The sequence below is a fragment of the Perognathus longimembris genome, chromosome 5 (genome assembly GCF_023159225.1).
Source record: "Perognathus longimembris pacificus isolate PPM17 chromosome 5, ASM2315922v1, whole genome shotgun sequence".
In the NCBI taxonomy this organism is placed as follows: domain Eukaryota; kingdom Metazoa; phylum Chordata; class Mammalia; order Rodentia; family Heteromyidae; genus Perognathus; species Perognathus longimembris.
In genome coordinates this window covers 70,274,032-70,294,151 of record NC_063165.1, presented here as the reverse complement: position 1 = coordinate 70,294,151, position 20,120 = coordinate 70,274,032, and the positions used below count along the sequence as shown (strand labels likewise).

The 20,120-nt window shown below is 35.2% G+C and overlaps 1 protein-coding gene across 5 annotated transcripts in view; it reads left to right on the top strand.

Moving 5' to 3' along the window:
- The window catches only part of Naaladl2 (N-acetylated alpha-linked acidic dipeptidase like 2), a 1,189,792-nt gene that overhangs the window by 979,078 nt on the left and 190,594 nt on the right, over positions 1-20,120 (top strand). For all 5 annotated transcript variants that reach the window (XM_048347099.1, XM_048347096.1, XM_048347098.1 and 2 more), the window contains one exon: positions 15,635-15,730. In XM_048347099.1, the coding sequence (XP_048203056.1) occupies positions 15,635-15,730 (96 nt within the window). The remainder of the gene's footprint in view (positions 1-15,634; positions 15,731-20,120) is intronic.

Genomic DNA, 20,120 nt, shown 5'->3' with positions numbered 1-20,120 from the left:
GATCCTTTCAATATTTTTTTGTGGCAGTTGGACAGGGGTGTAGGATTTGGGAAACAGTAATTCATGCAAATGTAGGTTCAAATAACAATACTGACGAGTTTAAAATGAGTCAGAGTCAAGGAAATCATAATGAGGGTTTATTTTTTTCTATCACAAGTGTTCTGCATGCCTGTGCCATGCAAAGTATAAATATCCTCCAGAAAGACATCATCATGAAAAGAGCAGAGGCTGCCATTTTGCCTCAATGTTTAGCTTAGATTGTTACTATTTAGTATTTATATTTTGTTAGTATTATAGCCTATGATTACTTCTACAATATTTGCAATACAAAATAAATGCTAACATGAGCCACACTCCCCTGCCACAACTATAATGCACATCTTGATGGAAAAATCCAAGAGCATAGAAGCCCAGAGTTCAAGCCCAAGTACTGGCATAAATGAATGAATGAATAAATAAATAAATAAATAACCCATTCACAATACAAAAAAAAAAGGCTTGGTGGGTTAGTTAGAAGGCAGAGATAAGAATAACCACTGTTTGAAGCTAGTCAAAGATTCAGCAAGACTCAATTGCAGCAAGTATAAGTGCTTATTCTTAGGACTTGTCATCCCAGATAATATAAAAAATTAAGATTTATCCAAGGCCACCTGGCTTGTTCTATTAGTGCTGATTGGTACTTCATTATTTTTCTCTGTGGAGCCAGTTTATCTTCAGGATAGAGATGGACAGTGTCAAGATGGCTAGCTCAAATGAGAGAGCATGCCCAGGAAGACATGTTTGCAATGGCAAGCCTATAAGCCCTCACTGCCACTCAAACCTGACTTGAAGACTGAGGGCCACGACAAACTGAGCTGGCCAGAACTAACATGCAAAAGTTCCCACAAGTATTGTGAATCAGTAGGATCACAAAATGTGTAAAACAATTAGAATCTGAGGTTATTTATTAGAAGGATACCAATAAAAAGAACATGGAAATGATTTTAAAGTTAATATACATGTATAATTTATTCCGTATGTCTATGGCATTATTGGAGATATGGGCTACATTTACATGCATGCCTCTTTTTTAGTTTTTGTCCTTTGCATTCAGTGTGTTTTGTGCTTGTGAAAAGTATAAGCTTTTCTATTTTGGGAACACTGTTACATTAAATGTATTGTCAGAGTTCACATTTCTGTTATATGTAGTCTTTTTTTTCTTATTAAAGTTCACAGACCAAGGGTTTAGAACTTGTTTGGCAGGTGTCCTATCATTGGAGCCCTAGTCATTTATTTTTGCCCTGGTCATTTTTGAGATCTGGTCTTGCTTTTTTCCTGTGGTGGCCCAAATGATGATCCTCTATTTATGATTTACTGATTATTATTATATTAGTATTATTTTATTTTATTGTTTCTTTTTTTTCCAGTCCTAGGGCTTGAACTCCAGACCTAGGCTTCTTTTGAGCTTCTTTTGGTCAAGGCTAACATTCTACCACTTAATTTTTTATATTATCTGGGATGAAAAGTCTAAAAATAAGCAGTTATACTTGCTGCAATTGAGTCTTGCTGAATCTTTGACTAGCTTGAAACAGTGGTTCTTCTTATCTCTGCCTTCTAACTAACCCACCAAGCCTTTGTTTTGGTATTGTGAATGGATTATTTATTTATTTATTTATTTATTCATTCATTCATTCATTCATTCATTCATTTATGCCAGTACTTGGGCTTGAACTCTGGGCTTCTATGCTCTTGGATTTTTCTATCAAGGTTGGTGCTCTACCACTGAAGCCATAGTTCCACTTCTAGCTTTTTGTTCTTTAGTTAGAGATAAGAGTCTCATGGGCTTTTCTTCCTGAGCTGACTTTGAGCCTTGATCCTCAGATCTCAGCATCTTGAGTAGCTAGTATTAAAGGCATGAGTTATTGGTACCCAGATAGATGAAGGTCTCATTGACAATTTGGAGATACTGTAGGAAACATGAAATGGCAATATGTTGATAAGAATAAATGTTATTCTCTTAATAAAGTTTTCAAAGTCCCTCTTTAGCTGCCTCAAAATCATGTTCTCCAGAGTGAGTACATTTTTAGCAAGTTCCTTGAGATGTACAAAGAATTCACTTGATTCCTAAATGTTATTTTCAGCCTGGAAATACTAATTCTAATCTGAGATACAGAATCGAAAAATGCTTTCTTGCTAGGTGTCAGTCTCAGGCCACTGCCCATAATTGAGCAATTTAGGAGGCTAACATCACAATAATCTCAGTTTAAGGCAGCCTGAGTAAAAAAAAAAAAAGGGAAAAAAAGGCCCCGAGACTCCATTTTCAAACAACATGCCACAGGCCCAGCTAGACATAGTCTGAATTCAAACCCTGGTAAAATAATAATATATTTGTTGCATCTAACACTTAAAAGTTTATATTTGTTGATTTTACAATATAATTTTACTATATTAAGAATTTGTACATTATCTCACTTAATTTAAGAATAAGTAAACACAGAAGGACATCTTATGTAAGTAGCTTTCTTAGTAAATTAAAAAGTGAGAATTGTGTTGTGAACAATACACAGGCTGGTAGCCTGTTATTAGGGAAGAGGGATAATTATATGAATAAAGACCTAAATTATCATTTGCTCAACTGGATTACATGTTTTGGATGTTGCCGGATACAATGGCTTGAGCAATGTCTTGTTACTGCCATTGCTAATATAAGAAAGGAACTTTATTTTTTATAAAAAAAAAAATTGTATGCAGTGCATTTTTGTTGTAGGAGCTTTTACCCTCATATGCTGTTGGAAACAGCTTGTGTCACTGAGCTATAACAGAAATTTGACAATTTTTAAATTAAGGACAACTATAATGAGTTTCTTTTCTAGCATGTACTCCTAAGAATTACAAAAATAATTCTAAATTTTCATGCTATTAAATAGTAGTATAGATATAACTTATAAAACTGACAAATGTATGTGGTTATGTTTTTTGCTAGTATTCAGATTTTTAATTTTACTAAATAATGGGCTTGATTATGACATTTTTCATACACGGATACAATTTATGTCCATCGTTTTTGTCCCTTTACTCTCTGAATTCCCCTAGCCCTTCCACTAGTTCCTTGCCCAGTAGAAAGTAGTCTTCTCTATATCACCATGTATTTTGCTTGTTTGCTTGTTTATAAATCTACATTCTGTATATAAGAGAATGTGGTATTTATTTGAATCTGGATTATTTACTTCAAGGATGATTTCTATCTTTTTCCATTTCCCTCCAAGTGACACAATATTCTTCTTTATGGCTGAATAGTACTCCATTGAATATCATACTATATTTTTATCCAGTGGTCTTTTTGTGGGAACCAAGAAAGATTCTATTATATAAACAATTTTGACAAATTATTTTTCAAATGAACTATGGTAAGTGTATAGAGTTTCTAAAATATATTTTATAACTGAGATGTTATTTTTTTCTTTTTAAAAAATTATTTATTTCTTTATTGTCAAAGTGATGTACAGAGGGGTCACAGTTTCATACGTAAGGCAGTGAGTACATTTTTATCCAACTTGTTACCTCTCCCTCATTCCCCCCACCCCCCATTTTCCCCTCCCCACTTCCTTCCCCTCATGAGTTGTACAGTTGGTTTATAGTTGGCATATAGTTTCGTAAGTATTGCTGCTGCATTTGGTTTGTCTTTTATCCTTTGTCTCCATTTTGATATTCACCTTCCATTCCCTAGTTCCAATACATGTATATGCAATATCCAGAGTAACAAAATCAGTTGCAGTAATAATAGGGGTATGCTCTTCCTGAAAGGTGCCAACTCATTTGTTGGTTTGCAAGGGTTCCTAACTTGTTGCAAAGTCTAAATGTAAACAGCATGCCTACTGGTCCGCTTGGTATACTTCAATTGAGAAGTATGGAGTAAAATTTCCACCTTGAGTCCTGAAAATAAATATGACCATTTTTATGTGGTTTTTTTTTTTGATACAAGATCTTGCTGTGTAGCCCAGGCTGGCCGTGAGCTTATGATTCTCTGGATGCCATATATATATATAATTTTTTAAATTATCAAACTGAATTACAGAGAGGTTACAGTTTCATACATTAGGCATTGGATACATTTCTTGTACTGTTTGTTACCTCGTCCCTCATTCCCCCCTCCCCCTTTCCCTTCCCCCACCATGTATACAATGGAAGTTTATGCCTCTATCAGAAATAATGGCATTGCCCCATTTGTAAGGAAATGGAAGAACCTGGAAAAAGTTATACTAAGTGAAGTGAGCCAGACCCAAAGAAACATGGACTCTATGGTCTCCCTCATAGGGAATAATTAGCATAGGTTTAGGCTAGTCACAGCAGAGGATCACAAGAGCCCAATAGCTATACCCTTAGGAACACATAAGATAATACTAAGTGAAATGAACTCCATGTTATGGAAACTATTGTTGTAACTACTTTCAACGTGCCATATGTAATTGTAGCCTCTATTATTGATGATCTTCTTGTATCACCTTCCTGTGTTTGTACCTACACTTTCTCTGTATCTTATCTGATTATATTGGAAAACGGGTATACTGGTATTAGAACTAGGAAATTGGAAGGGAATACCAAAATCGAGAGACACAGGGTAAAAAAAGACAAACAACTACAAAAGCAATACTTGCAAAACTGTTTGGTATAAATGAACAGAACTGAGATGTTATTAAAATAGCCTAATCAAGCTTCTGCTTAAAGTCTTAATGATAATTTGATGATTAGTGTTAAAGTTCTAAACGCCTTGCCGTTGCTTTAATATTCCCATTGACCTTCTATTACTTCATGTTCTTGATGTGAAATAATAACCAATTAGCATAAAGCTCAGTGTCCAACTTTAGAACAAGATGTCAATCTGTCTGTTCTTGCTCTTGCTTTTCCTTTTGCTTGAAATATGGACTCTTCTCACTACTCCTTGGTTTTCAAGACTAATCTCAGAAAGTACTTCTCTCAAGAGCCTGTTTCCCACCCCCTGCAATCTATCCTTCAGGAGTAACACCCTGTACTTTCCCATTTGTTTTTATCACTCACTTCATGTGAAGTCAGGTTTCTGTCTCCAATCCAGGAGAAATTTCATGCATCTAGGTATGTATGTATGTTTTCAGTGTTAAAACAATGACACATTTTGCTACTAGTAAGAAATCTGTTGTTTCACTACACAAACACACACATACACACACGTGATTAAATTGTTCTCAGCCTCACACAAATATATAAAAAACTTGGTCTATTTATATGGTTGTGTCTCTCCAGTTTGTCTGCTTCTCTTGCTCAATCATTGGGTTGTATTTTTCTTTGAACAAGTACAAATTCTCACGTATATTAAATAAACTTTTTTGAACTGTGACAGATGCGAGGAGAAAAGATGAGCATATTTAAGAAATTTTCTATCACCTCACAGATGGCAATGATATTTCCTTCAGTCAGGAGATGTTAAGTTCTTGCCCTCCTAATTACTGGTTTGATGATGAATTATTATTTACTATTTTGAATTTTTAGTCTTCAAATAACACTGTAAAAACCCTCCAAGATATCCTACGCATTTTTGAGCAAGGCAAAGAAATTGTTATCTCTTCTGTGTTGTTGTTTATTTTCTTTTTTTTGGCCAGTCCTGGGGCTTGGACTCAGGGCCTGAGCACTGTCCCTGGCTTCTTTTTGCTCAAGGCTAGCACTCTGCCACTTGAGCCACAGCGCCACTTCTGGCCATTTTCTGTATATGTGGTGCTGGGGAATCGAACCCAGAGCCTCATGTATATGAGGCAGGCACTCTTGCCACTAGGCCATATCCCCAGCCCCATGTTTATTTTCTTAAACATGATAAAAAATCAACGGACCCTCTAATCAAATAAAAATTTGCATATCAATGTAGCGATTATGAGCACGGTATTAATACAATAAGTATGAGCATTTATTCAACAGCTACTATATGACACTTATATTCTAAGTGCCTTGCTTATTGTATTCTCATTTAATGAAGTTGTATTTTACTATTGGATATACTGTTAAAAGAGATATCCAATTAAAATATAAATAATGTAATATTACACAATAGTGTTTTGAAAGCACTACTCAAGCAGGCAACATGAAAACTGAAAGCCAGAAAACTAAGCTGTCTAGTCTGTCACAATGGGAGTAACGGAGCCATTTTCATGCTCAGACCACAAACTGCTGGGGGTTTTTTGGTGTTTTTTAAATTTTTTATTACTTATTTATTGTCAAAGTGATGTACAGAGGAGTTACAGTTTCATACGTAAGGCAGTGAGTACATTTCTTGTACTAATTGTTACTTCCTCCCTCATTTCCTCCCCTCCTCCCTCCTCCCTTTTCCTCTTCCCCCATGAGTTGTTCAGTTGGTTTACATCAAATGGTTTTATAAATATTGCTTTTGGAGTCATTTGTCTTTTTATCCTTTATCTCTTGATTTTGATATTCTTTTTCCCTTCCCTCATTCTAATACCAGTATCCAGTATACTCAGATGAGATACAGGCATAGCACAGGGACAACCACAGGACCTACACCAAGAGGCCAGAGGAGTTATCTCTCTAGACTTTCTTATTCTTTCAGAGCTCGAGGGAATATCTTAACAGTTGCTTAGTGTGATATTGAACTCACAGAAGACTTCTGCAAGCACAAGTATTGAATAAGCTCAAGTGACATAAAATTTGAATTCACAACTTTGCTAAAGATACCTTATAAATGTGGAAGTTGCAAAGTTATCAACATATGATCTGTAAAATAGTAAATCATCTGCAAAATGTTGGTGATAATGGTGTGTGTGTGTGTGTGTGTGTGTGTGTGTGTGTGTGTGTGTGTGCTGGACCTGGGGCTTGAACTCAGCACCTGAGTACTATCTCTGAGCTTTTTTGCTGAAGGTTATCTCTCTATCTCTTTAGCCCAGCTCAACTACAGGCATTTCTGGTGTTTTTAATTGGAGATAAATTTCCAATAAACTTTCTTGCCTGGGTTAGTTTTGAACTGTGATCCACAGAACTCAGCCTCCTGAGTATATGGAATTCCAGGCTTGAGACACTAGTGCTAGGCAGTGCACTTTTTTTAAATGACCTTGTTTTTATAAAAAACTGAAATCCTTCTTTGATTGACTGATTGATCAATAAATTAGTTATTACAATGAGAGACCCAAAGGTAGCAGGTAATTTGGTCAGAATAGAAAACAAATTATAATAATGTTGCAAGTTTAATGTTCAATCAAATTTTCATCAGAGGTTGCTTGAAAAGTAGAAGATCAAGATCTTTTAAATTTTACTGTCATTAAATGTGGATTGGGCCAAAACCAGTATAACTGATCATTTTCAAATGAACATTAAGAAAAGATACTGTTACAAAGCATCTAAAAACTGCTATGTGCTGGAGGCTTATTCTCTAATCCAATCTACTTAGGAGGCTGAGATCTGAAGATCATGGTTCAAAGCCAGCACAGGCAAGCTAATTCATGGGACTCTTTTCTTCAATTAACCACCAAAAGGCAAGAAGTGGAGCCATGGCTTAAGATGTAAACAATAGCCTTGAGCAAAAAAGCTAAGCAACAACATCCAGGCCTTGAGTTTATGCCCCAGTATTGGCCCACAACACAAATTATCTCAAAAAAGATTTTCTTTTTTATATTTAATGCAAAAAGGATACAGTCTGCCTTGTATTGCGAGGTTGAGCTTTTGGGCATCAAACCTATAACGGCTTTAGGGACAAATGCATCCTGTATATTGTCTACCCACTGGGAATAAATGAGTGGTTCCTTTATAAAATACCTATTTATCCAATTAAATAGGATTTTGTTTTACTGAATTGCAGAATTAATTTGCTGTCTTTATTGATTTCCAAATGAATAAATGGAAGGAATGATTAATGTATGCATTTAGCTGAAGGAAAACATTGTCCCAAATTAAAGACATTGCAGGATTCATTCTTAGTCTTTAAAATTTAATCTATCTATAGTCCCCAGGTTACACAGACACATAAAGATTTTTCACTGAGTAGTAAGCAGAAACACATAATTTTCCCAGGGATATCTTAGAATATTAATGTGAAGCCATTCAGATATGGATAAATGAGGACAAGAAAAGGTCTGAAGGGTTAAGAAGGTTTTAAATGACTAGTCATTGCTAGAATGATAACTTTCTAATTCCTCCATAGTTAATATCTACTTTGCACTTAGTATTGCATAAAATAAGGTTTAAGCTAATAGTATGAATAATGTAACAAATGGTAACATTTCACTATTGACTACTGTTTCAGGTTTAATTTCCCTGGATGGTTTCAGCCAGATTATGAAATAGGAGGTCAGTTCTATAAATTTAATGTCTTCCTATTTGTAAAGAAAGGACTTTGACAAATGTATCTTCCAGGATTTGAATAATGAATTTGTTTCTTTTTAGCATAACGTTTAGATTCTTTTGACCTTAATTTTAAGACCTTCCAATTCTTCCATTTTTTTTAACAGTTGATTAAGTACAGCCTTGAGAAAAACACTGACTGCCCAACAGGGCATTTCGTAGTAGGTGAGTAGGCTCTGGCCTCAGAGAAAAGCTGTTAAATTGACTTGAGACCTTACCAGAAACCACATTGTGCCAAAGACCACATTGAAACATGAAGTCCTCTTTGCCTAGCAAATGTCTTCTTCATGATAAGATCTGAGAATACTAGTGGTTCTTTTTCTACTTTGCAATGTCTTTGTAAAATACAGTTTTGCATCTTCAGTGACAAAGAAAATATTGGGTGTACCTCTCTAACCAGGTATAGCCATGGCACATTCCTACAGCTGAACCATTATTAAAAAAAAGAAAAAGAAAAGCATGTCAGCAGAGTTGGTCAATTAACTGTAGCTCTGAGCTCTGTCTTGTTTTTCCTCCATTCTTAGGGGCTCTTCTTGGACCCTGAAACTAGCAAATGGTAACTAGTTTTAGAACAAGCCTTTATGTCACCAAAGAAAGGAAGAGACTTGAAGAGAAAAATGGCACTTGACTTATCTCTCATTCACTGGAGGTTACAGGTCTACCCACTTTGTTTCCTAGATAGTGGGGATATAGAATTATATCTTCTGTTTAAATATTTGTGTGCAGAATCCACAATAATTGGGAGAGTTAAAATTTCATATATTCTGGTTGATAAATTGAAGTATGGGATAGTGTTTACTGCTTAGATAAAAAGTTATTGATGAAGATATAAGATGCAGGCAAAAAAAAGGTTAAATTCTATTACCCAAAGTAATGTAATATATTCATGTATGAATTGTATATGACACAAACATAGATTACAAGTTTTGCTTTGCTGCAAGGATTAAACATGAGTAAGTGTTGGGTGCTAGTGGCTCATATCTGTAATTCTAGCTGCTTAGGAGTCTGAGATCTCAGTGTCATGGTTCAAAACTTAACCAGGCAGTAAAGTCCATGAAACTCTCATCTGCAGTTAACCAGCAAAGAACTGGAAGTGGAATTATGATTCAAATTGTAGAGTGTTAGCCTTGAGCAAAATGCGGAATTCAGATGGGAAGCCCTGAGTTCAAGCCTCAGTACACGCACACACACACACACACACACACACACACACACACACACACACACGGTGGCACTATTAGCCATTATTTGCAATATAAAAATGCATTTTCAGGTAGGCACCCTTAGCTTACACCTGTAATCCTAGCTACTCAGGTGGCTGAGATCTGAGGATCAAAGCCGGGCAGGAAAAGTCATGAGACTCTTATCTTCAATTACTCACCAGAAAACTGGAACTGGCATTGTGGCTCAAGTGGTAGAGTACTAGCCTTGGCCTGAAGAGCTCAGAGAGAGTGCCCACGCCCAGAGTTCAAGCACCACCATCCACAATAGATAGATAGATAGATAAATAAATAAATAAATAAATAAATAAATAAATAAATAAATTTTAAAGGTGCATTTTACAATCTGCTTCTCAGAGTGAGGCTGATATCATTTCCTGAACTTAAGGTCTGTCTGTGTATGGTGTTCTGTCTATTGTCTGGAATATCTGTTAAGATGTATGCCTTTGTATGTCAGTGGTTCTTTAGGTCTTATGATACCCTCATATGCTCTCCTAGTAATCTTCTCACACAAAGCAGGAATGCCAGAATCTTCGAAACAATCAGAATATTTAATTTTTTTAAATTAAATGGTACTTTGCTTAAGAGGTTTAGGAAGTCTGCCTTAAATTACAAGCTCTCTTTTGCAACCAGATTATGCTTAAGTATTGGGAGACGTATGACCTTGTGCTAAGTGGTATTTAGCATATATATTGAAAACTCTGTTAATCCACCTACCAATCAGAAAGTCTATATTATCTTGACATTTGGCTGTGTAGCTGTTACTTCTCTAGCAAAGTGTTTGGTAAGTGTTCTGTTTATTTTCATTGTTTTGAAGTCATGAAATTGCCTACTAACTTTGTAAGGCTGTATTTCTGAAGAAGTAGAATTGTGGAGTTGAATCATGGATTGTGAGTTTCAGTGCTTGGATAAATTCACTTCTGACACAGCGCATGCAGACAGGGAAATTTTAATAAATTCACTAAAACGATTTTTTATCTCTGAAACTTGCATGATGAAAAGTCTGAAAGGATTTAATATGTACTTTGCAGATTTTAATCTCCTAGGACAATTGAAATGAATTATAAAATGCAGAGATCAATCTAAAGTACTAATTTTTAACCTTAAATATAAAGCCATTAAGACAAAGAAGATTAAAAAACAAAACCCACAATCCACTCTCAAAACATTTTGTAATAGAAAAAAAAATACTGTAATGTCCAAAGACCATGGGAGCACAATGTTAGGGTATAGGACAAACTTTTTAAAAATTATATTAATTTTATATAATAATTCTTGCATTTCTGCATTGGTCTTTTATTCATGGGCCAAAATATGACACCATTTCATTAACTGACATTTGATAACCAATGGGCTAAAGAACAGGTAATGAGCTGGGTGCTCAGATGAAACTCTAGCAATGGGTAAGTTGTTTCTTTAGGCACAGTTCTTCTCCCTCACCAGCTTCTTTCTTTCAGCTATAAACTCAGAAAAATAATAACTCTTTGACAGAGTTGTATGGTTTGATATTTCTAGATACTAACTTAAAAATTTGAAGGGGAAGGGTTGGTTTAGATAGAATGGGAGGAGAGATTGATAAAGGAGTGACACTAATCAAGATGCATAGTCCTGACAAACTGACATGTTGAATTAAAACCCATTTTTACAACAACTTAAAGATAATTTTTAAAGGATGTTATGTGCACTAACTATTAATTTTGGTGGAGGGAAAACTCATACTCATTCTACAAATAAGTGAGAAAACTTTAGGTACAGAGAACTTATTTTGCAAAATACCACATACACTATAAATACTGTTATACATTCAATAATAATTCTTAGTATCATATATCAATTATTTATGACAATTTATAATGTCATAAAGTAATCTCATACATTACACATTCATAAGTACCAAATAGTTTAATAAGTATATAATATATATGAATAAATTTATAAATATTTGCATTTAACATTATCGTATTTATTCAGTGCTTACTTGTATTTCTTCATGCTAAATAGTAATCATATTACTATTGTTTTTTTTTGTAGTGGGCACATTGTTCATGCTACCACTTGAATCAAAAAGTCAGACATTTTTCATTTAGTTCATTTTTCAGGAAGGTCTCCTAATTTTGCCTAGGCTGACCTCAGACAGTCCTCCTACCTCACCTCCTGAAACCTGGGAACCCAGGTTTACATCATTCTACTGAGCTGGTGGTTATTGGAGCAGTCTGCATAATATTTCCTGCTTCCTGATTAGCTAGGCTTACAGGAGTCATCCCTAACAAGTGCTCCCCTGAACTTTTGCTGCTGTTTGCTCCTGACCTTCTGCTGGTGGCTCACACCTGTGATTCTAACTACTCAGGAGCAGGATATATATGAGGATTATAGTTTCAAGCCAGCTGGGCAAGAAGATACATGAGACTTATCTTAAATGAACTACCCACACATACCTAAAACATGTAGGAGGAGCCCTGGGGACAGAAAGTTCAGGGACAGTGCCTAGGCCCTGAATTCAAACACCAGAACTGGCACATAAAAGGAAAATAAAATAGTACTGACAAAAATCTCTCAAAGTTTATATGATTATGAGTATAGTCATGAGGTATATGGATCAAAGGTAAAATTATAACCATACTGAAATCTTTTACCATTCTTCTTCTCATTCTCGTGAGGAAATTAGAGCCATGGTAGACAGGATTTCTCTGTCCAGAGTAAAGAAACTTGAATGTGTGTGCATACCCAACAAGCTTAGCTTTCTTTCTGTGCCAGTACTGGGGCTTGAACACAGGACCCAAAAGCTGGCAGTTAGTTTTTTCCACTCAAGACTAGCATCTACCACTTGAGCCACCGCTCCACAGTCAACATTTTGCAGGTTAGTTGTGGATATCAGTTACATGGTTGTCTGCCTGGTCTGCCTTTGAACATCCATCCTCTGCTTTTATTTTTCTGAGTAGCTAGAATGACAGATGTGAGCCACCTGTGCCTGGCTGCATAGCTGATTTGTAGTTCTGACTTTCTGTATTGTGACTTTTGTTTGTTTATTTTTTATTAATCTTTTTTCTTTATTCTCAAAGTGTGGTACAGAGGGGTTACAGATTCATATGTAAGGCAGTGAGTACATTTCTTGTTCTAGTTGTTACCTCCTCCCTCACTTTTCCCCGTGTTGTGACTTTTTATAAAGGTATTTAGTAACTTTCTTCCATGCTTTACTTTGTGTTTTTTAGTTCAATTAAAAAATGTTCATGTATTCCTCAGGCCTGAGATTTGGCAACTAATAAATATGAAAGGAACTATAAAGGTATTTTGTATAGTTTCAACAAAGCTAATCCTAAGAAATTTCCTAGAATCTGAAAAGATATAATTGACATATAAAAATAAGTGTATTCAGAAAATAGTTTTCTAGTTGTGTTCTACACTGTGCCCTTGGGCAATGCTACTTTCTTTAAAGCTCACCTTATCACAGGGCTTTTCCCCACTGAATTGTGCTGTGAATGTTATATCCCAAAGATCATAGCCATAATTACCATGTCCAGCAAATTATGAGGGTCAGTGTCATTCAAGGATTCCAAGCATTTGAATTTCATAGAGTGAGTTTAATTACTGATGTGTGTTTTCTGATTTCAGAGAGGAGAATTTTGCAATGATTGAAGCACACCTGGTATTTTTACATTCAGTTTTATTTAGTCCAAGCAAGAGGTCTTTGATTTTGTCCTTTAAAATGTACTTAGTGCTTATGCTGATAAGGAAAGTAGACTAAAGCTTGGAGGAAATTGGAACAAAAGCTAAAGAAGACATCCTTGCTAACTTATATATGCTGATTCTTGCTTGGACTCATTTTAGCCATGTGTAGCTAGGATAGAATAGAAAGAAAATTGTGAGCTATGGAGTTAGATAAACCTGGCTTTATTTCATTTATGGTGTAATCTTGAGGCAATATACTTAAAATTTATAGATTCTAGCCTAATGCTGCTGGCTCATGTCTTTAATTCTAGCTACTGAGGAAGCTCAGAACAGAGAACTGGGGCTCAAAACTAGCCTGGGCAGGAAAGTGTGAACTCTATCTCCAATTAACCAGCAAAAGTTCAGAAATAGAGTTGTGGCTCAAATAGTAATGTGTCAACTTTCAAAAAAAAACCAGACAAAAAAAAAAAAAAAAAACACAGCTAAGGGACAGTGGCCAAGCCCTGAATTCAATCACCATTACTGGCACTAACTAACAGACAAAAGAACAACTCACTGGTTCCCATGTGCAAAGAGAAGGCGAAGGTAAAGGTACTCCTTATCCTCTGCGTGTCCATGTGATTAAATTAGCTGATACCTGTGGAGTGGAAGCCCTGAGTCTAGCACTAAGCCATGGATGTACCACTATTACCACTTTCATTCCAGGTATGGGCACTGAGTGCCATCTAACAATGTCAGGTCTAGAATGGATTGGCCTCAAAATGGTTTGTTTTCTTAAATGATCAACTTCATCTAATTTATTCAGAATACTTTAAGGTGTAAGTCTGGACCACATATATTTCATGGCAAGTCTGAAAAGTAGAATGATCATTAGCACTAAGCAGACCTTCTCCCAATTTTTTTTATCAATTATGAGGAGAAATGGGAAGAGGAACAAGAACTATATTTTGATTAAAAAAAAAAACTCTAGTAGTAGTAGTTACTTATGCCATCTGCTAACAAATGGCCTGATTATCGAAAACTGTGAATATGCTGCAGTAGTCACATAGGTTACTGTGGATTTATCTCAGTATTAGTAGAAAGTCAGGAGTACAAATTGTCACAGAATTGTTTAATATGTGGTAATAAAATTGTGTTGGTTTCAGTCCTCATCAATATTACTTCCAAATCTGTAGTTCCAGCATCCTCCTCCTCATCATCGAGTGATATAAGTTATCTGAGCTACTTCTACAATTCTTTAATTAATAGTCTAATAAAATACAGCTAACATTATACTTTTGAAGTCCTAATTGTTGTGGATTATTTGAATTCTTCCTTTCTCACAACAGTCATCAGAAATATTATCCACCCATCTTTTTATCATCTATCTACCATCCTGCGTTCTGTCTATAGACAATGGTTTTCTATAGAAACACCTAGAGGTTTGCAAGTACACGTTGTATGTATATTATAAACAATATCATTTTATAGGATGCTGATAACATTGATAACCCTAAAATTATTGGCTTGGGTTGTAATCTTGTTAGTATTCATGTCTTTTTACATCGTAAATGTGGACCAGAAATGGATTAGATTGTCTCTGAATTATTTCAACTATCTTACCACTAAAGTTCTGATACTATTTATAAGTCTTGATTGGCAACCCATAAGAACATGGAGGATTTCTGCCCCATATATATCTTATAGTTTTGAAGTTAGTGTGATGGTATTGAAAATGTCATGCACACTTTACTGAGGTTTTTTTTAGGCAGTCATATTTATCTAAAACACATATTATACCAGATATAAGATATAGGACATATAAAATGGAGAAGAGATTTCAAATGGGACTGTAAATTCAAGTGCTGGTGGCTCATGCCTGAAATCCTAGCTACTCAGGAGGCTGAAATCTGAGGATCACACTTCAAAGCCAGCCTGGGCAGGAACGTTGCTAAGAGTCTTATCTCTAGTAAACTACCAGAAAATCAGAAGTGATGCTGTGGCTCAAAGTGGTGGAACACTAACCTTGAGATGAAGAGCTCAGGGACAGCACCCACATCCAGAGTTCAAGCCCCATAACTACCACCACCAAAAACCAAAAAAATAGGACTTTGTAGTCAAGATATTCATATACAAGTGTGTATTTGTGGGGAGAAAGAAGAGAAATAGAAAAAAATGCATCTTTTAAGAAAATATAATTTTGTAGACATATCTTAAGTAAAAAACTATAGAATATTCCCCATTTTAATTTACAAATATTCTGTAATAGATAATTAGATCAGTAGAATGAAGTTGAACAATCAACAGAAACCTTAAAGCAATTTAGAGTCCTTTTGAATCTTTAAAGAAAATCCAGTAAGCACTTGAAGAATAAAATCAATAAGGAGTTTAACTGTTTCTTTTTTGATTTTCCTTAGGGCCCAAGTTTTCTCTCTGAGGCTATTTTTCCTAAACATGCAACAAAGATTGAAGAAACAGATCCTTTTTTCAACTTGCATGAGACGATTGCCAGGGTAAGTGGATGGATGCAATTTTAAATAACATTGGAAAACTTGTGGTTTGGCTTTAGTTTGTTTGGTTTTGATAGATGGAGAAAGGAAAATAATCACCCAAGAAGAATCTACATATTTTTAATTTATGAAATACACTAGAAAGGATTTTTCTGTAGTGATAAGCAAATGCTCAGGAAAAAATCTATTCAAGCTCATAGCTAACACCCTGATGTATTGTATTACAAATTTATCCATAAAAAACAATAAAGATTTCTTTGTAGCCTGACAGTAGGCTTGTGTTACATTTGTGGATAAAATTTTCTACTTTAATCATCAAGCAAAGGATCTTTGCATTATTCTTTGAAAATAATTTAAGACTTTTTTTTTCAATTCATAATACTTTTTAATTGCAATGGAAAGAAGAACTTTTGTTGGGTACCAGTAGCTCATGCCTGTAATCCTAACTATTCAGGAAGCTGAGATATGAGGATCATGGTTTGAAGTCAGCCCAGGTAGGAAACTGCTTGTGACTCTTATCTTCAATAAACTACACAAAAAAGCTGAAAGTTGGCTTTGCTCAGTGGTAAAGCCCTCACCTTGACCAAAAGTAGGACAGGGGGCTGGGGATATAGCCTAGTGGCAAGAGTGCCTGCCTCGGATACACGAGGCCCTAGGTTCGATTCCCCAGCACCACATATACAGAAAACAGCCAGAAGTGGCGCTGTGGCTCAAGTGGCAGAGTGCTAGCCTTGAGCGGGAAGAAGCCAGGGACAGTGCTCAGGCCCTGAGTCCAAGGCCCAGGACTGGCCAAAAAAAAAAAAAAAAAGTAGGACAGGGACAGAGCCCACAATCAGAGTCCAAGCCCCAGGACTGGCAAAAAAAAAAAAAGAACGAGGTGGTTGGGCCTACAATAAACTGCCTTCATTCTATGGTACCATATTTATATTATTATAGCATTTCCTTAGTCATAAGTTTATAATGTGAACAAAATTATGTTTTACACTATGAAGTAAATAAATTTAATATCCTTGACATTATATGACACATAGGAATTTTTACCTTTATCAGTTATTGATCTAACCTGTTAAAAACCTCTCTTTTGGGAATAGGATTTATAGAGTATCAGCATTTCAGTTTCTTTAAAATAATTTATATTTATACTGAAAGATTTAATCACCCTCACACCTCAGTAAAGTTTTACAGGCTTTTTTTCCTCCATTAATATAAAAGGAAGTGCAGTACGATAAATCAAGCTCAGTGAGAAGCAACAGAAAGAGTTCATGACACATGTTTTAGAAACTTTATTCATCTTTGACATTTAAGAGCTTTGTGAATTTATATTCTTACTATACACTTAAAATAATTTGAATTATGTTTTACTTAAAATTCTTTTTTTTAAATTTATTGTCAAAGTAATGCACAGAGGGTTACAGTTACTTATGTAAGTCAGTGACTACATTTCTTATCAAACTTGTTACCTCCTCTGTTTTTCTCCCATCTTCCCCCCTCCCCGGTTCCCTCCCCACCCTCTCCTGAGTTGTGCAGTTGGTTTATAGCATATTGTCTTGTAAGTATTGCTATTGTCTTGGTTCACCTTTTATCCTTTTTCTCTCCATTTTGTTCCCCTTCCTTAGTTCTGATAAACGTACATACAATACCCAGGGTACCAAAGTAAGTTACAGTGACATCAGGGTTAAAACTATGGGGAAGAAAGACAAAAGAAAAAGCAATAACTTCACATGGCACATTGAAAATAGCAACAACAAAGATAAACCACTTATTTCTGAATCTTGTAATTAATTTCACTTAGCATCATCTTATGTGATCATTTGTACATTGCTATTGATCTATTGTGATCCTCTAATAGGACTATCCTAGACAAGTACTAATGGTTTCCAATAAGTGAGACCATAGTGTTTATGTTTCATTGGGTCTGGCTCACTTCGCTTAATATGATTTTTCTAAGTCTTTCCATTTCCTCACGATGGGTCAAGTCATTCTTTCCGATAGAATTCCATTGTGTATATATACCACATTTTCTTGATCCAGTTATCTACTGCAGGGCATCTGGGTTGGTTCCATAGTTTAGCGATGGTAAATTTGCTGCAATAAACATAGTTGTGCTCCTAGTTTTAGTGTGACCTTGCTTGTAGTCCTTTGGGTAAATGCCCAGAAGTGAGGTTGCTGCATCATAGGGAAGCTCTATGTTTAGCCTCCTGAGGAACCTCCACACTGCTTTCTATAATCTCAAAATACCTAGGTCTTAACTATGTATTTATTAACTTTTCATTCCAGTCTATCCCAGATCATTGATTTAGTTTTTAGTATATATATTCTTTGTCCATTATTATTTATATTTAGTAAGATATAATTGGGTACCAAATACTTGCTTAGTATTCAAAATATTAGCTGTATTCCTAATGATTATAGATTAGGTGTACATACAAATGTACATCTAACATACATAAAAATATGTATGAATAAATATTCCATCCCATATTTGGATGAATATATACATTTGAATCTATATAGATTCAATTATGTGTTCTGGATATATAAAATTGATATTCATTTAATTGAGGGGGTGGTAATGGGGCTTGAACTCAAGACTTCAGACCTGTTCCTTATAGCTTTTCTGTGTGTGTATGGGTGGAACTCTTACCATGTGAGCTACAGATTTACTTCCAACTATTTTGGTGGTTATGTGAGATCAGTGTTTCATGAACTTTCTTACCTTAGCTGGCTTCAAACCATGATCCTCAGATTTCAGCTTCCCCGGAGCTAGGATGACAGGTGTGAGCTGCTGGTGCTCAGCTTTTGTGCATTATTTTTAATCAAAGATTAGAGAATTACAAGGTACTAGAGTCCTAATATTTTCTTCGTTTTTCCTGCTTTTCTTTTCTTCTTTTTTTGCCAGTCCTGGGGCTTGAGCTCAGGGCCTCAGCACTGTCCCTGGCTTCTTTTTACTCAAGGCTAGCATTCTGCCACTTGAGTCACAGCGCCACTTCAGGCTTTTTTTTATATACGCGGTGCTGGGAAATTGAACCCAGGGCTTCATGTATACAAGACGAGCACTTTACCAGTAGGCTATATTCCCAGCCCCCCTGCTTTTCTTTCATTAACATATCCAAGGATTTGTTGTAGGGGAGGGAATTTAAGATCATGATGACAGTAGATATGTGATGAGATTATGCTATGTAGAACAAGAAATCTGTAAGTAGGAAAACTTTATTGCACAGACATACACACTCACTGATTCTCAGTACCCAAGTTCTTGACCACATGTAGGAAATAATTTCCTGAGAGCATGCTGTGAAGCAGGAATTATGCAGAGGGCAAGTATCTGGGACTCATACAACAAATCAATACTTAGGGGAAAATAGACAGAAGACAAGAGATCATCAGAAAGAAGACACAAATCTGTTAGCATCGGTTACACCTATGTTTCAACTATATTCACTATGTTAACAGATTTTATATTAGCTCATTAAACAGATATTGAGAAAGCTCTATGTGTGAGAAATTGAAGCCTTAAATGCAAAAGCAAGAGTTCTATGAGAAATTTGCACTTAGCAATAATAACTCATCAAGTATCTTTGAACTTATGCTGCAAACATAGGCCAAAGTTAGAAATTCTTCTTCACAGTTTAGTTATATTCATAATAGTAAATCTGAGAAACTCTACAAAAAGTATTGAATTGTTTTGACTTGATTGCAATGCTATTATTTTTATTAGCAACAAAACAAAATATTCTAGTAAGCATAGATGAGTTCAAAAAGGAAGATGTAGATCAAATGGTAAAACACAAAGTATGAGAGAAAAGATAACGAGAGCAGAAGTCCTGGTTCAAGCTCTAGCACCAGTGTAAATAAATAAATAAAAATAAATACTGTTGAATAGTGTAGATGACTACGAATAATGAAGTAGAGTGCATGGATTTAGGTTCTGGCTTGTTAAATCAATTGTCATAATTTTCAGTAGAAAATTTATTTTAGTGTTTATACCACAATGAATTCTTGTATAATAGCCATTCTCACCAGCAATCAATCTATCATTGCAAATGACATGATGGGTACATGTTCCCTACATATACAATATTTCTTCAATAACATTGTTAGTAACAATATCAGAACTACTTTCTAGAGCTCATATATTCCAAGTACATTTTTAATCTAAACTTTATGAATTTTTAGTTTATTTAATGCAAAACATGTATTTGTATACACATATAAAATACCTGTACAAAAAATTAGTTAAATTCTGAAAATACACTACATTTATACTTAAGAAGCTTTCAGAATATTTTGTTCCACTAAGGATAATAGCAATATTACAACCACATATTATATATTATTACACTCCTACTTTGCATAGTAGTGAGATTATTTTAAAAATAAAACTTGACTTTGA